This window comes from Nyctereutes procyonoides, unplaced genomic scaffold (genome assembly GCF_905146905.1).
Source record: "Nyctereutes procyonoides isolate TBG_1078 unplaced genomic scaffold, NYPRO_anot_genome, whole genome shotgun sequence".
NCBI classification, from domain to species: domain Eukaryota; kingdom Metazoa; phylum Chordata; class Mammalia; order Carnivora; family Canidae; genus Nyctereutes; species Nyctereutes procyonoides.
Genome location: NW_026575133.1, coordinates 32,498,403 through 32,512,051, shown reverse-complemented (window position 1 = coordinate 32,512,051; position 13,649 = coordinate 32,498,403). Strand labels below are relative to the sequence as shown.

At 48.9% G+C, this 13,649-nt stretch overlaps 1 protein-coding gene across 3 annotated transcripts in view; it reads right to left on the bottom strand.

Moving 5' to 3' along the window:
* The window catches only part of PPP2R2D (protein phosphatase 2 regulatory subunit Bdelta), a 45,844-nt gene that overhangs the window by 2,532 nt on the left and 29,663 nt on the right, over positions 1-13,649 (bottom strand). For 2 of the 3 annotated variants that reach the window (XM_055346306.1, XM_055346307.1), the window contains 7 exons: positions 13,453-13,550; positions 9,522-9,687; positions 9,008-9,120; positions 5,583-5,760; positions 1,913-2,077; positions 655-824; positions 493-584 (listed from right to left, as the gene is read on the bottom strand). In XM_055346306.1, coding sequence (XP_055202281.1) covers positions 493-584; positions 655-824; positions 1,913-2,077; positions 5,583-5,760; positions 9,008-9,120; positions 9,522-9,687; positions 13,453-13,550 — 982 coding nt within the window. Of the gene's footprint in view, positions 1-492; positions 585-654; positions 825-1,912; positions 2,078-5,582; positions 5,761-9,007; positions 9,121-9,521; positions 9,688-11,520; positions 11,591-13,452; positions 13,551-13,649 lie in introns of those variants that run through there. The other variant, XM_055346308.1, reaches the window with a different exon arrangement.

Below are 13,649 nucleotides of genomic sequence, written 5' to 3'. Positions count from 1 at the left end.
ATTCTACTAGAGACGACGCAGGACGTGTCTTTCCAGACCCAGAAATGCGCGGAGTTGTCTGACACCGAAGACCCAACCCCTAGCAGGCCCGCCCGCCCGCCCGCCGTTACTCTCTTCCAAGAATGTGCACAAAACCACCCACCGAGACACCACAGCTGCCCCCCTGTAAAGTCCGCCAGGACTTCCCGTCAGCCACCCACCCCTCTTGCTGCTCAAGCACAACCACCAGTGGACTCGGAGGGCACTTTCTTCTCCCCGCCAGAAGAAAAGGCAAACTAGAATGTGGCCATCACCATGCTTGGCCTTCTCGCTCATCTTGGAAATGATACGAAATCAGTTACTTTTAAGATATTTAAAATGCATTTTAAACTTTGTCGAAAGGAACCTCATTAGCACGTGTACTGTGTGAATACGGACGGGACCACGAGTGCGGGGGAGCTGGCTGGGCAGCCCCTGTGCCCCCGAGGAGGCCTGTGGCGCTGCAGGCCCTACCTGTCCGAACCGCTCCAGCAGCACTCGAACTTGTCAAAGATGCAGTCGTTTTCGTACAGAGAACAAAGCTTGCTTCGCAGGTACTCGTGGACCTTAATGAAACCACAGGCAGGTTAGACAGTGTTGAGCGCGTGTGGCGCCATCCCTGTGTGGCAGCCTCACCTGGTGGGTCTCCACGGGCCGGCTCTCCATGTTGAGGTCCCACACCTTCACCGACAGGTAGTCTCGGGTCATCATGTACCGACCACTGTGACTGAATTTCACATCAGAGATGGAGGAGATTATTTCTGAGAAGAAGGACCTACTGCTGGGATCTTCGGGTTCTTCAAAAACTGAAAAACACAAAGTTTTCAGCTTCTGTTTAAAAACCAGACATGTGTGTGGTGGGGGCGCAGTCAGGTACGTGACCAAGTCTCGGTTTTTGGCTCAGGTTGTAATCTCGGGGTCATGGGCTCAAGCCCCCGTCGGGCTCTGGGCTCAGCACCGAGTCTGACTGAGATTCTCTCTCCCTGCCCCTCCCCTGCTCGTGAAAGACAGAGGCCCACGTTGTAGGAGGCTCACTCTTCATTGCAGGAGCCCTATAGAAGGAGTTCTTTAAAACACATTTAGCCATAGAAAAATGAGAATAAGGCAAGAAGGTTACTGAGAGCCAGTTAGAGCAAGCACGCCTAACGTCGGGCACTGCTGGCGTCCCTGCACTTCACAGGGGGAGACACTCCAGACACAACCGACGATCACTGAGTGGCCTGTGCCAAGGGAGAAAGTGTCACAGGACGGGAAAATCCCACGCACATTCCTGACAGGACGGTTTCACCTGTCCGTGCCCTGGGGACACGAGCAGCGTCCAGTACACAACCGTCCTCAGCACAGGACCTAATGCACGACACACACACTTCCGGTTTCCTAGAAGGCTGGGCCTACTCTTTATGGCTAAACATAAAAACAAAACTTTCCTCACCTAGAAGAAACTTCAAGGCTCAGAGGATTAAAGCGCTAGAGCTTCGCCTGAGGGAACTGGCTTCAAGTCCAGCAAAAGCTCACTGTGAACAGAGCCCATCCCGACAGCTGAGAACCGTCACGAGTGAGATGCGTCCTGGCAGCCTCAGCCGAGGTCCTAATGCACAGAGGTAGAGGCAACAGATGGTTCTCGGCCGGACGCCGCCGGGGAGCCCTCTGACGAAGCCCTGAGATTCTGGGCAGAGTAACACTACGGGCTGCCCCGCCACGGGACACCTACCGGGGAGTCCGCGTGGTGCCGCCAAGGCCCACCAAAGAGCCACCCTGGGACTTATGATCAAAAGCAGGTCCTACGCTTGCACAGGGCTAAGGAGACCAAAGGACACGGTAAGTCTCGGGAAATGGTCTTGTGCCTGGAAAACGGAGGATTAACACCGATATTTTGAACCTTCCGGGCACTTACACTTCGCGTGTCTGTCACACAGGGCCGAGGAGCGCATGTCACACAGTCTGATGGTCCCTTTGCTGCTGCTGTAGACAAACACGTTGCACTGGTGCGGGTGGAACTCGGCCGCTGTGATCACCTCCGTCAGCTCCTCCATGTTCACAGGCTTGATGTCTACGATGTCTGGAGGCGCACGGTTAAGGCAGAGCGCTGGGAGGGTGTTGGTCCACATTCAAGCAAAGAGCAGGTGAGAAACAGCCCATGGTGAGGGTGAAGGGCAGACACGTACAGGAGGTGATCCTCCAGACCATATGCAGAGGAGCATGCCAGTCAGAGCACCCGGGTCACCGCTCCAACTCCTGCCATGTGCCTCACCGGGCCCGGACCCACGCACACATGCATCCTGCTGCTAGCACTAACCTTCCATGGGAAGACGTCCACAGCAAGATCACACATGCTTAATGATGTGAATAAGAAAAAGAAGCAAGCATCCACATTTGCACAAAAATTCCGTACTTCTATCCATAAATTACACAGAAGAGAACTGCCAAATTCCAAGATGCTGCTTTTTCAAGAATCTTTTCTGGATCTGCCATCAAGAGCTCATTCTAAGCAGTTAGAACAGTGTTTACGGGGGATCCCTGGGTGGCTCAGCAGTTTGGCACCTGCCTTTGGCCCGGGGAGTGATCCTGGAGACCCAGGATCAAGTCCCACATCGGGCTCCCTGCATGGAACCTGCCTCTCTCTCTCTGTCTGTATCTCTGCTTCTCTCTCTCTCTGTGTCTCCCATGAATGAATAAATAAAATCTTTAAAAAGAAAAAAAAAAAAAGAAAGAACAGTGTTACCGTTGTAGCTTCCCAAATATAGAAATTGCTCAACTAAAAAAAAAAAAAAAAAAACAAGGAAAGGATAGAGTTTGGCTTTGGGCCACGATGGAACCAACTGACACAGGTAAGAAAGCTGACACCACAGCTCGTCCCTGGACACTGGAGCACAGGCAGTGGCCCTGGGGGGCCTGCTGGAGTCCGGAGAAGTTTATGGGACCTTCAGCACCAGAGCAGCGCTCCCAGCAGGTTCAGGGAGGAGCGGTCAGCACCAGCCCTGTGGAGAAGCCACACAGGCTGCTGGGGACACACCTCGATAGCCCGAGAGTGCTCTGCTCACACAGGGCATGATGTGCAAGGTTAACCAGTAGGCAAGAAGCCCCAAGTGCGTTGAGGAGATGGCTGTCGGTGTGCAGACAGGTGCAGAGGTATGGGGCACGGCAGGACCAGGGCTCTCATGTGAGCAGATCAGAAGGATTTTTAAAGTAACAGCATGAATGGATAGAAGTAAGTATATGAAAGTATATGTGTTTCATAACCTGGGTCACAAGGAAGGTCACCTGAAACATGATCGTGGGGCACACTTTTATACCACTTATGAATTAGAGTCCTCACAAATCATGAAGGGAAAAAGATGAGCTTCCCACAGGAGAAAAATCACGAAGGACAAGAAAAAAATTCACATTAATGGGCAGTAAATTAACAGAAGATACTCTGACTTACCTATTATCAAAGAAATTAAAAATGGTCTTATTTTGGCTTTACTGATGTGCAAAGTTGTTTTCAAAAGACCCAGTGTTCTGGACCTAAAACAAACACTCAGGGGTGGTGGAGCAGCCCTGTCTCCAAGCCCGCACAAAGTGTCCAACTCGCAGCCCTGCTAGGCAGCTCCTGTCCTACGGACCGAGGCTCGCAGGTGTGAGTGCACAGGCGTGGGAGCAGAGCCACTTGCCACAACGCTGAGGAACCGGAAACGGTCTACAGCTCGCAGCGTTTACAACACATCCTGCAGCACAAACCTGCATCACCGACAGGGAAAGAGAGCTCTGATGCATCACGACAAAGATGAGGCTGACGGCAGGGGCTTCCTGCCATGCACGGGCCCTGTGCTGACAGCTCTCAGGTTCCACACACCCGCAGGCAGCACCCCAGGAGCGCGGGTTAACAGAGGAGGAGAAAGGCCTGGGCAGACAGAGTGACCTAATGCTAATTAAGGTCATCACGTGGAGGCCAAGAAAAATTAAGACCATCCCACCTAAAGTTTAGCATTAGCACAAGCACAGCCATCTTAGGCCCCTGTGAATAAGAGCTGAACTTTATGGGAAAAACTGCAGAATGTCCTCAATGTCCTCGGCAGGTAATCCCTTATCAGAAAGACAACAGAGCCCAGCCCATGGTAGAAAGTCTCATCTTAGAATGAGAACAGAGCTCAATGCCCTTGAAAGCCCCGCATCAGAATGTAAACAGAACTTGGAGAAATTCTTCCACCCCTTCTGAAAATCCCCTAGACCAGCCTATAAAAAACCCAGCTGTAACCCACTTCGAGGTCCAAGTCCCTGCTCCGCTGTGTCGGGCACACTTGGACGCAAGCTCGAGCTTGCTAATAAACCCTCGTGCGCTTGCATCGGTGTTGGCTCCTCGGTGGTTTCTCGGATTCGCAATCTTGGGCACAACAATCAAGCTGAACTCGGGGCCTCTGACGCTCCCGAGCGCTTGGAACTTCATTACCACTGAGTAGAGGATGAGCCCTGTCATTCTTAAACAAAAACTTCCTTTCACAAACATAAAAATGTTGGAAAGGTACACATCAACTGCCTACAACAGTTAAACCTTTGAAGGGGGGGATTAAGGGGGAAGAACTTCCCTTGAATTATCTGAATTCTGTTCAAAATGGTCATGTATTAAGAGAAGAATGATTTAAAATATAAGAATTTAAGGAGAATAAAGAGAAAGCAGGGCCCACACGCATGAACCCTGAAAGACGAGAAGTCCTGCAAAGCTGCAGAAAGAAGAGACACAGCAGGCGTCAGCTCCCCAGCACCTTGGCCGCCAGCGTGCGGGGTCCGGCTTCCGCTAGCTGCCGGCACCACACAAATGACTGTACTGTTGTGCACTTTCTTCGCAAACTAATGAAATTCATAACCAAATCAAGTAAAAGGACAACAGATAATAAAAATCAAGTGTGAAACGTAGAACTTGCATGGATTTCCTCGAGTGCAAGGGAGCACACACATGCCAAACCCCATCTCGACTGCAGCCCCTCTGGACAGCCTGACAATGCTCCCAAACATGAGAAATTCTGATGATGCCCCTTGATGTGCACAAATGACAGGACTCTCATTTCTGGAGAAATCCACAACTTTTAAGATGGGTGACTACCAGTAGTATGTAGATTTTCACTGGAACAGTAACAGCATCACTGCAGCCTTCCCAAAAGACCTGAATGTCTATTCCTTCAACAGCTTGTCTTCTGACACAGAATGCTTACGCGGTCGGTCACTCCTCGGCCTGGATGACTAGCCACCAGTCTACCCAAAGCCAGTGTCTTCTATTCTCCACTAGCAGATCGGGGTGGGGCGGGAGGGACCAGGCTAACAGAACCTCCATACACACTATTTAAATCGCCTTTCAGGAGCCCAGGAGGGCAATGGACTTGAGGTCATTCTCATTCTGTAGAGAACCTTCCCGAAGGGTAGAAAGCAGTTCCCATTTTTAGGGACACGTTAAATCAGAGACCTTACACCACAGGCAGCAGGCCACATTTATGAGAGCAGACTGTAATGCAGGAGCAGACACGCACAGAGAACTTCCCTGAAAAACAAACCTATGACAAATGCCAAGACGGCCATCTGAGGAAGGATACTAAAACTTCTATCTGTGATTTCTAAATGCCATAGATTAATTCTCAGGTCATCTGCAGAAAGATACGTTTCATGATCACTATTTACTGAAATGGAATTTATATGATATGTGTGAGCATTTGCAAAAATTCGTCGTGGACTTGCTTCTACCATAAGATCCATAGGCTTCAATATTGGGACCTAGAAATGGAAGGAAATAGGAATTCAAAACAAAGATCACCGCAGCATAATATTACAGTACTTACAGTAGAAAACAAAAAGGAACACAACTATTTTCCCTGAGAGCTGTGAGTTTTGTAGGTCACCCTAAGTGACCAGCGGACAGAGCTATGGAGACAGGCCGTGGGCAGGGTCTTGTCCCTCCTGCGGCCAGCACCACAGCAGATTAAACTGGCTCCCAAACAAACTGCCTGCAGGGCATGGGTGCCTAACGGCGTGGCTTCGCTTGCCTGCCCGTCCCTGGAGCCACAGTGAACTGTCTGGCAGTAAAGTGTAGGTGGAGAGACCCAGTCAAGGACCAACCCCTCTGTCCTTGCACTCGCTGCCCTGAAGAGTGGCAGCCAGGGGCCTGGGCCTCTTCACTGCCCTGGTGCCCTGCTGCTCGGTGCACACACCCTGTGCCGGGGAGGGGTGCAGGGATGGGAGAGCACACAGAAGGGCCCTCAGAGAGCTGAGGAGGTGCCATGCTCGATCTGGTGCTGGCTACCTGGGCAGGTCAGCCTGTGAACACTCATGGAGCAGTTTGCCTCTATGGCAGCTACAGTTTCTCGTATGTATAACATACTCTAATAAAAGTTTTTTTTTTTTTTTTTTTTTTTTAAGGGGCACAAAAACCCATCTCTGTGCTGTGCTGTGGTCAGGGAATAGGACACCTATGCCAACAGGTAAAGAGTGGAGTTAGCCAGGCAACAGATGAGAGGAAGGGGTTGGTGTGAGCGCACAAATGCCAACACAAGAGGCAGGGCGCCATTATGGGTGATCGTGCCCACATGTGAGGAAAGGAAAAAAGTCCCAATGTCACTGACATCTAGTGGGAAAGAAGGTAGAAGTTTAAAAGCAAAATAAAAAAATTAACAGTAGTAACTTATCTTTCTAATTAAAAGCCAAAGGGAGCACCTGGAAAGTCTAGAGGAAAGCTCTCACATCATCTGCTCTGCCCAAAAGTCTGCAAAAATGAGCTTGGGGAAACCTACATTAATATTTCCTTCACTTTCAACCAGCTAGGTGCCGACACCATAGTAGCATTTTCTGGAGGACAGGTCTGTTCTGCAGGCAAAGGGCAGGCCGCCACCGCCCTCTGACGAGTCCCTAAGTGATCAAAGCACATGGCAACTCTCATGCTAGGACAGAAAGGCTGCTCCTTCTAACCAAGTCCCTTTTCTGGCACTAAAAATTTAAGAGGAAAATTTCAAAAGAGCAATAGTTGACTCCTACCGAACTAAGTTTAGACAAGCAGTCCTTTTTTTTTTTAGCTTTCAGAGAGTCAATTAAATCAAATATGGGCCTAAAGTCACAAAGGTCAATTTACAGCCTGTGACTCTGAAACCACAATGTGTTAATAGCCATTTCTGATGAAATGACACTTTTGCCTATTAGACCAAGTATGTCTGGGTGAATGTATAAAAGTGCTTCTGAAGAAAACCAGCACTGGGCCCAGTAAGACCCCTGGTTCTTCTAGCAGAGGCATGCAAGCGTCTGGTGTGGCCAAGTGGGCTGAGCTCAGGGAAAGGGTGCTCGGCGGGAGGCTGTGACAGACAGGAGACCAGGGCAGAGGAAGGACAGTCCCCAGGGCACCCAGTGCCTTTTCTGTTCTGTCACAGAGTTTCACATGTTGGCAGCTGTCACCCCAGTGCTGTCACTCACAGTGCTTTATTACAGCCACATGGATGTGAAAGCAGGGGCACGGGGGCACAAAACCCGCCCACGATTACATCAAAACATCTTGGTTCACATCAGGGTTTTATAAACTCGACCTGAGTCAATTACATTGCTTCTCCGTGTCAACCCTCTGGACGAATGGCAACACTCTGGACCTAAGTCTATGAGCCATCCTGCTCTTCTTGGCCACGCTGCTGTCTTCCCAACCATGGGTAGCACTGCCTCCACTGCTGGGCTGGGGCTCTGTCCTCTGCGCCTACCACCCAGCACCGTGGTGCCCCGAGCACCGAGAGCCTGAGGGACAGACCTGAGACAGGCCACATGCACTCTGCCCCCAGTGTCGCTATGGTGGGGTGTGGAGCAGGGAAGCGTCCCTGCAATGTGGTGTCCCTCCCTGTGGCACCTCACCACTAATCTGCAATGTGTTCGCTACGTAGGTCTTCACTTGATAAACAATATTCAACAACGTAAACTTTGTTAAAAAACAAATAGGCCAACCAACAGACTTCAAATGTAGCAGGTGATGGTTTTAGGGACCATGTCGAACTACTTCCAGCGTTGGTCCCCCCGCTACTGCCTGTGCGCACGGTGCGTCCTGGTGCTCCACCTCTTTCCCCAGAGCCCATCCAATGTCACACACCCTCCAGGGTGCGCACCACTGGGCCAATCACAAGACAATGGACCTGACTCAATTCCTTTTACTCAATTTCACAGATGTTAAAATGTGGACAAAATCTAGGTATCAGAACTTAGGAAAATGGTCATTTCGAAGGGTGCCCAGCGATACCAAAAAGGGAATGAAGGATACTTAAAAATTTAACAATCAGGGGGACCTAAGTGGCTCTGCTGGTTGAGTGGCTGCCTTTGGCTTGGGTGGTGAATCCAGGGTCCTGGGATCGAGCCCCGTGCTGGGCTCCCAGCTAAGCAGGGAGTCTGCTTCTCGCTTTCCTCCCTGCTTGTGCTCTTCTATCTTGATCTCCCTCCCCCCACTCGTGCTCCCTCTCAAATAAATAAATAAAAACCTTAAAAAAAAGCATTAAAAAAATTTAACAATTAGAATAAGAAATGATGATACTATGGTCAGGCAAAGAATTCTGAAAGCTCAGTGTGTGCCTCAGCTAACAGTACACCGGCTAATGGGAACGCTGGCCGTGCACGCCTCGTCTTGCATCCACAGCCCACAAGGCTTCCTTCAGGACACCGCTCTGAGTCCCATGTGCACTGCACCGCCACCTATGTGCTACTTACAACCTCTGCAGTGTGAGGCAGCTCACACACTGAGAGAGTTTTCTGCTGTAGGATTAGATCGGAGTCTTTAGGATCACTAGATTTTCTGAAGATACCGTGTGACTTCCAGCTTATGTGAAATACGAGGAATCCCAATTTTAACACACATATAAACTGACGACTAGGATTACAAGCAGCTTCCACGAACGAGAAGGCAGGTGTCGCAGCAGTCCTACTGGCCGCCTTCTCTACCAGCTGATTAGGCGCTGTCCCCGACACACTAGGAAGAGAACTGGGTAGTTTGAGGAAAGGCAGTGTGTACCCGCAGTGCTGTAATTCGAAATGGGTCTCGAAGCCGTCCATCTTCATCTTTCAAGTTATAACCTTCTGCTCTTTTGTCCCGTTCACTTATTTTCCATAACTTAATAGTTTTATCTGAAAATAAAAACCTTAGTTTCCATATTAAAAGAAAAACTGATTCACGCACCACTATTAGTCCAGTATTACAGCAGAAAAACTACGTGGTTCTATGTTGATTTGTAAGCTATGAGACTTTGAACATTAATTTCTAGTTAGAGATAAACCTGGATTTTGTCAGCGTATTAAGTAAAGACGTGGAAGCATGTGCCGTAGAGCAATGCCACACGGGGAGTGTATGCGCGTGCTCACTTCTATATACTTTAAGTTTTTAGCCTATCACCTGCTATCTAGCTAATAATTTCCCCAGAGTTTAAAGCAGAAAATAAAAAGTAATGTAAAAATTTGCTACACTCAGCAAATTAAAAATAAAATCCTAAGTCAAACAACCACTTAAAAAAAAAAAAAAAAGCTCTTACCATTTGTAGAGAGTAGAAAATGAGCAGCATTCTGTTGTGGTAACCACCTAATTTTATTAATTTTTTCCTCAATTTCTAGACTTTTCAAATAGTCAAACTCTGGTTCATGACTTTGAAAGGTACTGTAAACATTATATTCTCCCCTAGAGTGAGGGCGGCTTTTATTCTGCAAGGAAACATGAGCTGTGTTAATGAACAAAGCACAGTGCGGAGAAAAGTTCAGTCCCATCGATCTGAATATAAAATGATCACACACATTTTTTAAAGTTCAGGAAAACCCTGGTCAAGAACTGACAGGCGACACTCCGACACTCCATAACAGAGGCTTTCCCAGACCTTCTGTCCTGCTCCCCTGCACGCGCTCTGGAGCAGGGCCTGCGCAGGAGCCAGTTGAGGCTCCTGCACGCTTACACTTTTTCTGGAGAGGCTGGTGGGCCCACAGGGGGCAGCATGTGCAGTGTGGCGCACAGCCGGGGTACAAGTGTGTTGGCTGTACCCACACACTTGTACCCACCCACCCCACCCCCGCCCCGGGGTACAGTCACCCATGCGGTGACCAGCCCAGCAGAGGACATCTGTGATGGCACTTTTTCACACACATAAAACTTTTCTACACATTACAGTAAAAGTAGAACACCCTTGGGGAGATGCATATTGTCTTCAATAATAACCCACTCTGGGAAGGCAGAGTAAGGAGGAGGTAAGATCTGGGAACAAAGCTGGACAAGATGGGGAGAGCATAACAGGAGCCGAGGGCTTGCTTTTCTTTTAGGAAAGAATAATACCTGGGTGGTGGGTTCATAAACGTAATTGTATTAATTTGAAATCATCTGTTATCCAGAATGACATTTTCTATGAAACAGTAAAAATACTACATAATTAAAAACCAAGGATACCAAGATTTTGATTCTTGGTATATAGTCAGCACCTAAAATCACATATTTTAACACTTTAGGCTGTGTGTCAAAGAAATCAAGTGAAACGGAGGAACCCTTATGTCTAGATTTCTTTATATTTCTGAATTAGGATCGCATATTATGAATCTGCATGGCTTTTTTGTGTGCTGGACTCTCCTGGAAACCAGGCATGGACTCCAGGATCTAGGACATGGTTTCCATGAGCGGGTGTGTGAGGTGTATAAACTCTTCAGGCCCGCACCCCTCTCTACAAGTAAGGAGAATACCAGCAGATGCTTCTAGTTTTCCAATGAGAAAAAGGAAATGGAAATCTTAAAAAAAAAAAAAAAAATCTGTGGAATCACTGAGTCCCACACCTCAAGACTATAATGAACTCTGAGAAAACAGAATAGGAACAGCTCTACGAGGTGCCCACATGCACGTGCTGCCCATCCTCCCGGGCACGCTCTCCAGGAACGGGAGCCCGGGGCAGACGCTTCTCGCACTGCAGGCCCATCTTCCTGTTAGGAGCCACACCGACCCCCACACCTAAAGCCTCTGTCTAATAGGTGAGACCCCACATCGGCCTTCGAGGACCCACTGGCAGGGACTGGTGTCCATGCTCTGTCCAGGGAGGAGTTAGGTACAGAAAAGGCGAGAGGAGGGGCCTCGAGACAGACGTGCCTGCCTGCAGCGGGTGGGTCCCGGGGAGGGCAGAGCCAGAGCCATGAGGCTGCCAGCCTGAGTTGCTGGGAACAGGATTGACAAGCAGGACAGGAAGATGATGGAAGGTGCATCTGGTTTTCAGACACACGGAGTGCTGGTGTCACTAGAGGAACTACTCAAATAGAATAGTTTGCAGAGTGAGCTGCAGAGCTGAGCCCCCTCCCTAAACTGCTCACCTTACACTGACACGTTGGTTTCTTGAAATGGATGGCGCTGCTCTAAAAAGAAAAAAAGCTCAAAAATCAACCCGCTGCCTTTGTTCCCTACGGCACGTTGGTGCACATACTGAACTCTCGACAGCTCCCTCTGGCCCCAACCCCCAGGCTTGACACCCAGGCCCCCGTCGGCCGTCAAGCGCAGCCCTGCAGCATCCTCACCCTGTGTGCCTCGCGCAGGCCTGAGCCCCAGCGCTCTGCAGGGAGGGCGGTGGCCGCGTACCTGACGGCACTGGAAAAATCCAAGTCACAGTGAGGGTTACATATGACAACCACCGGAATAGTTTCAAAATAGATGGAACATGAAGGCTCTATGTAAACCAAAACATGAAGAAAAACACGGGGGAAAACAGTTGCCCAGGGTTTATGAAGTTGCAGATGGCCAGGATTATCAAATTTAAACAATGTTAACAACCCCCTGCTGTATAACTGTGCTCTCTCACATTATTAATCATGATCGAATACATCTGAACAAAACACGTCATGCTACAGGTTCTCAAAACTGTAATGCTCAACATATTTTGTAACAAGATGCTTAAGTTTAATTATAATCTATTTCACATTTGAAGGCAGTATCTTTTAGGTTTAGTGACTCACAAAAATGAGGAGAATTTCATTTTCTATAAGGATATCATTAAAACGGTGAACTTTAAGGAGCTAAAAGTGAACTCTTAAATTTACGACAGCTATGACTCAGTAATCTGTTAAATAATCCTTCTGCTAAAAGTAATAAACTCCACTGATGCTGAAAGGGATAAAATACATAGTTCTTTTAAAACAGCACCATCTAATAATCTACCTCTGGGGAAAGAATGCAAAATTATAAACTTATCAAACCATCTATGAAGATCTAGAGAGACTATCTCCATAAAAGAATTCCACCATCGCAAACCAGAAAAAATAGGATTAAAAAGGTCTTTAAATCTACATGGATGTATCCAAATTAGAGCTGCAACAGGTCTATTTTAATAACGATGCTGGCATCCCATAAATCTCTTCCCATTTACCAGAGCAACCCTCCACTCCTACCGCGGGGGCGCCCAGGGCTCACTCTCCCGTAGATGCCCCTAGGCACCCCCTCTCTGGTGGCAGGGCCGGCATTCGCTGCCTTGCACATCTACTGGAAGGAAGCAGAGGCCCACCAGCTGCCATATCAGTTTTACCACAAAAATAAGAGACTAGAATCTGGAGATGAGAAAGTAACTGCCCAAGACCTGCCTGGACAGAGACAATGGACTCATGTGTGAAGCTGTGAGGGAAAGAGACAGATCTTGACAGAAACCCAGGCCTGGCTGCACCGTGGTCCTCGCCTGGAAACATGTGCACAGCAGCCCAGCAGAGCAGCAAGTGATCTTGCTTCCTTCATCAGCACTCATCACGAACTCTGATGAGGCTCCCCAGAAAGGGGAGGCGGTGCCGGCAAGACCTGGTTCTCCGCCCCATTCTGAAAAAGAGGACTTCTCTGCCCTTTGCCCCCCAAAAGGGGGAGTGACCGAAAAAAACTGCTCATGAGGGCAATTCATCTTTGGGGTCCTCCCTTCCTCCCAGCAAGGACGGTGGGGCCCTCAAGGGGCAGGGCAGCAGCTGGGTCGCTCACCTCTGAGGAGGGAGAGAGAATTCATGGCCCCCAGGACACACAGAATCTTCCCTGCAGCTAGTGCGGCAGGAGCCATTCGGAGCACACTGCACAGCTGGACAAGGACTGGGAGCCAGCACCTTCACAGGCTGAAGTGATTTTCACCAACAGCCACTTTAATTACTTACAGGATGAAAGCAAATAGAGGCAGAACTCCATCACGCCACATCCTGCATTTGGTCCTCACGACAGCCTGTGGGTAGGGCAAGGACTCCCTGCTCGCTGCCCCCCCGAAGACACGGGCACAAGGGACTCAGTTGGGGCCCAGTGGTTGGATGTCAGGGAGCCGAAACACAACCTTGCTCACCCCCGCGATAAGCTTCTTAACAGTTAATGTGATGTAACTGAATCTAAGTGAAGTCAGAGACTGAGATAAAGTGCTTGTGCTCCTTTCCTTCCTTCCAAGTGACACGAGAAAGGCTGGATTTCATTTGGCTTGTGGACTGTGAATCACTGACCTCTTGTTCCCGCTGAAAAATAACAACTCTGCCGCCCTTGTCTCCTGTTGCAAGAAGGTCTCCAGAGTAATTAAATTCAACAGTTGAGATGATGTCAGCTGTCAATAAAATACAGAAATAATTCACCAGATCAGGATTTTGAAAGGAATAATAGTATCAAAGGTCAATAAAAAAGATTCAAAAGAAAGACACATATA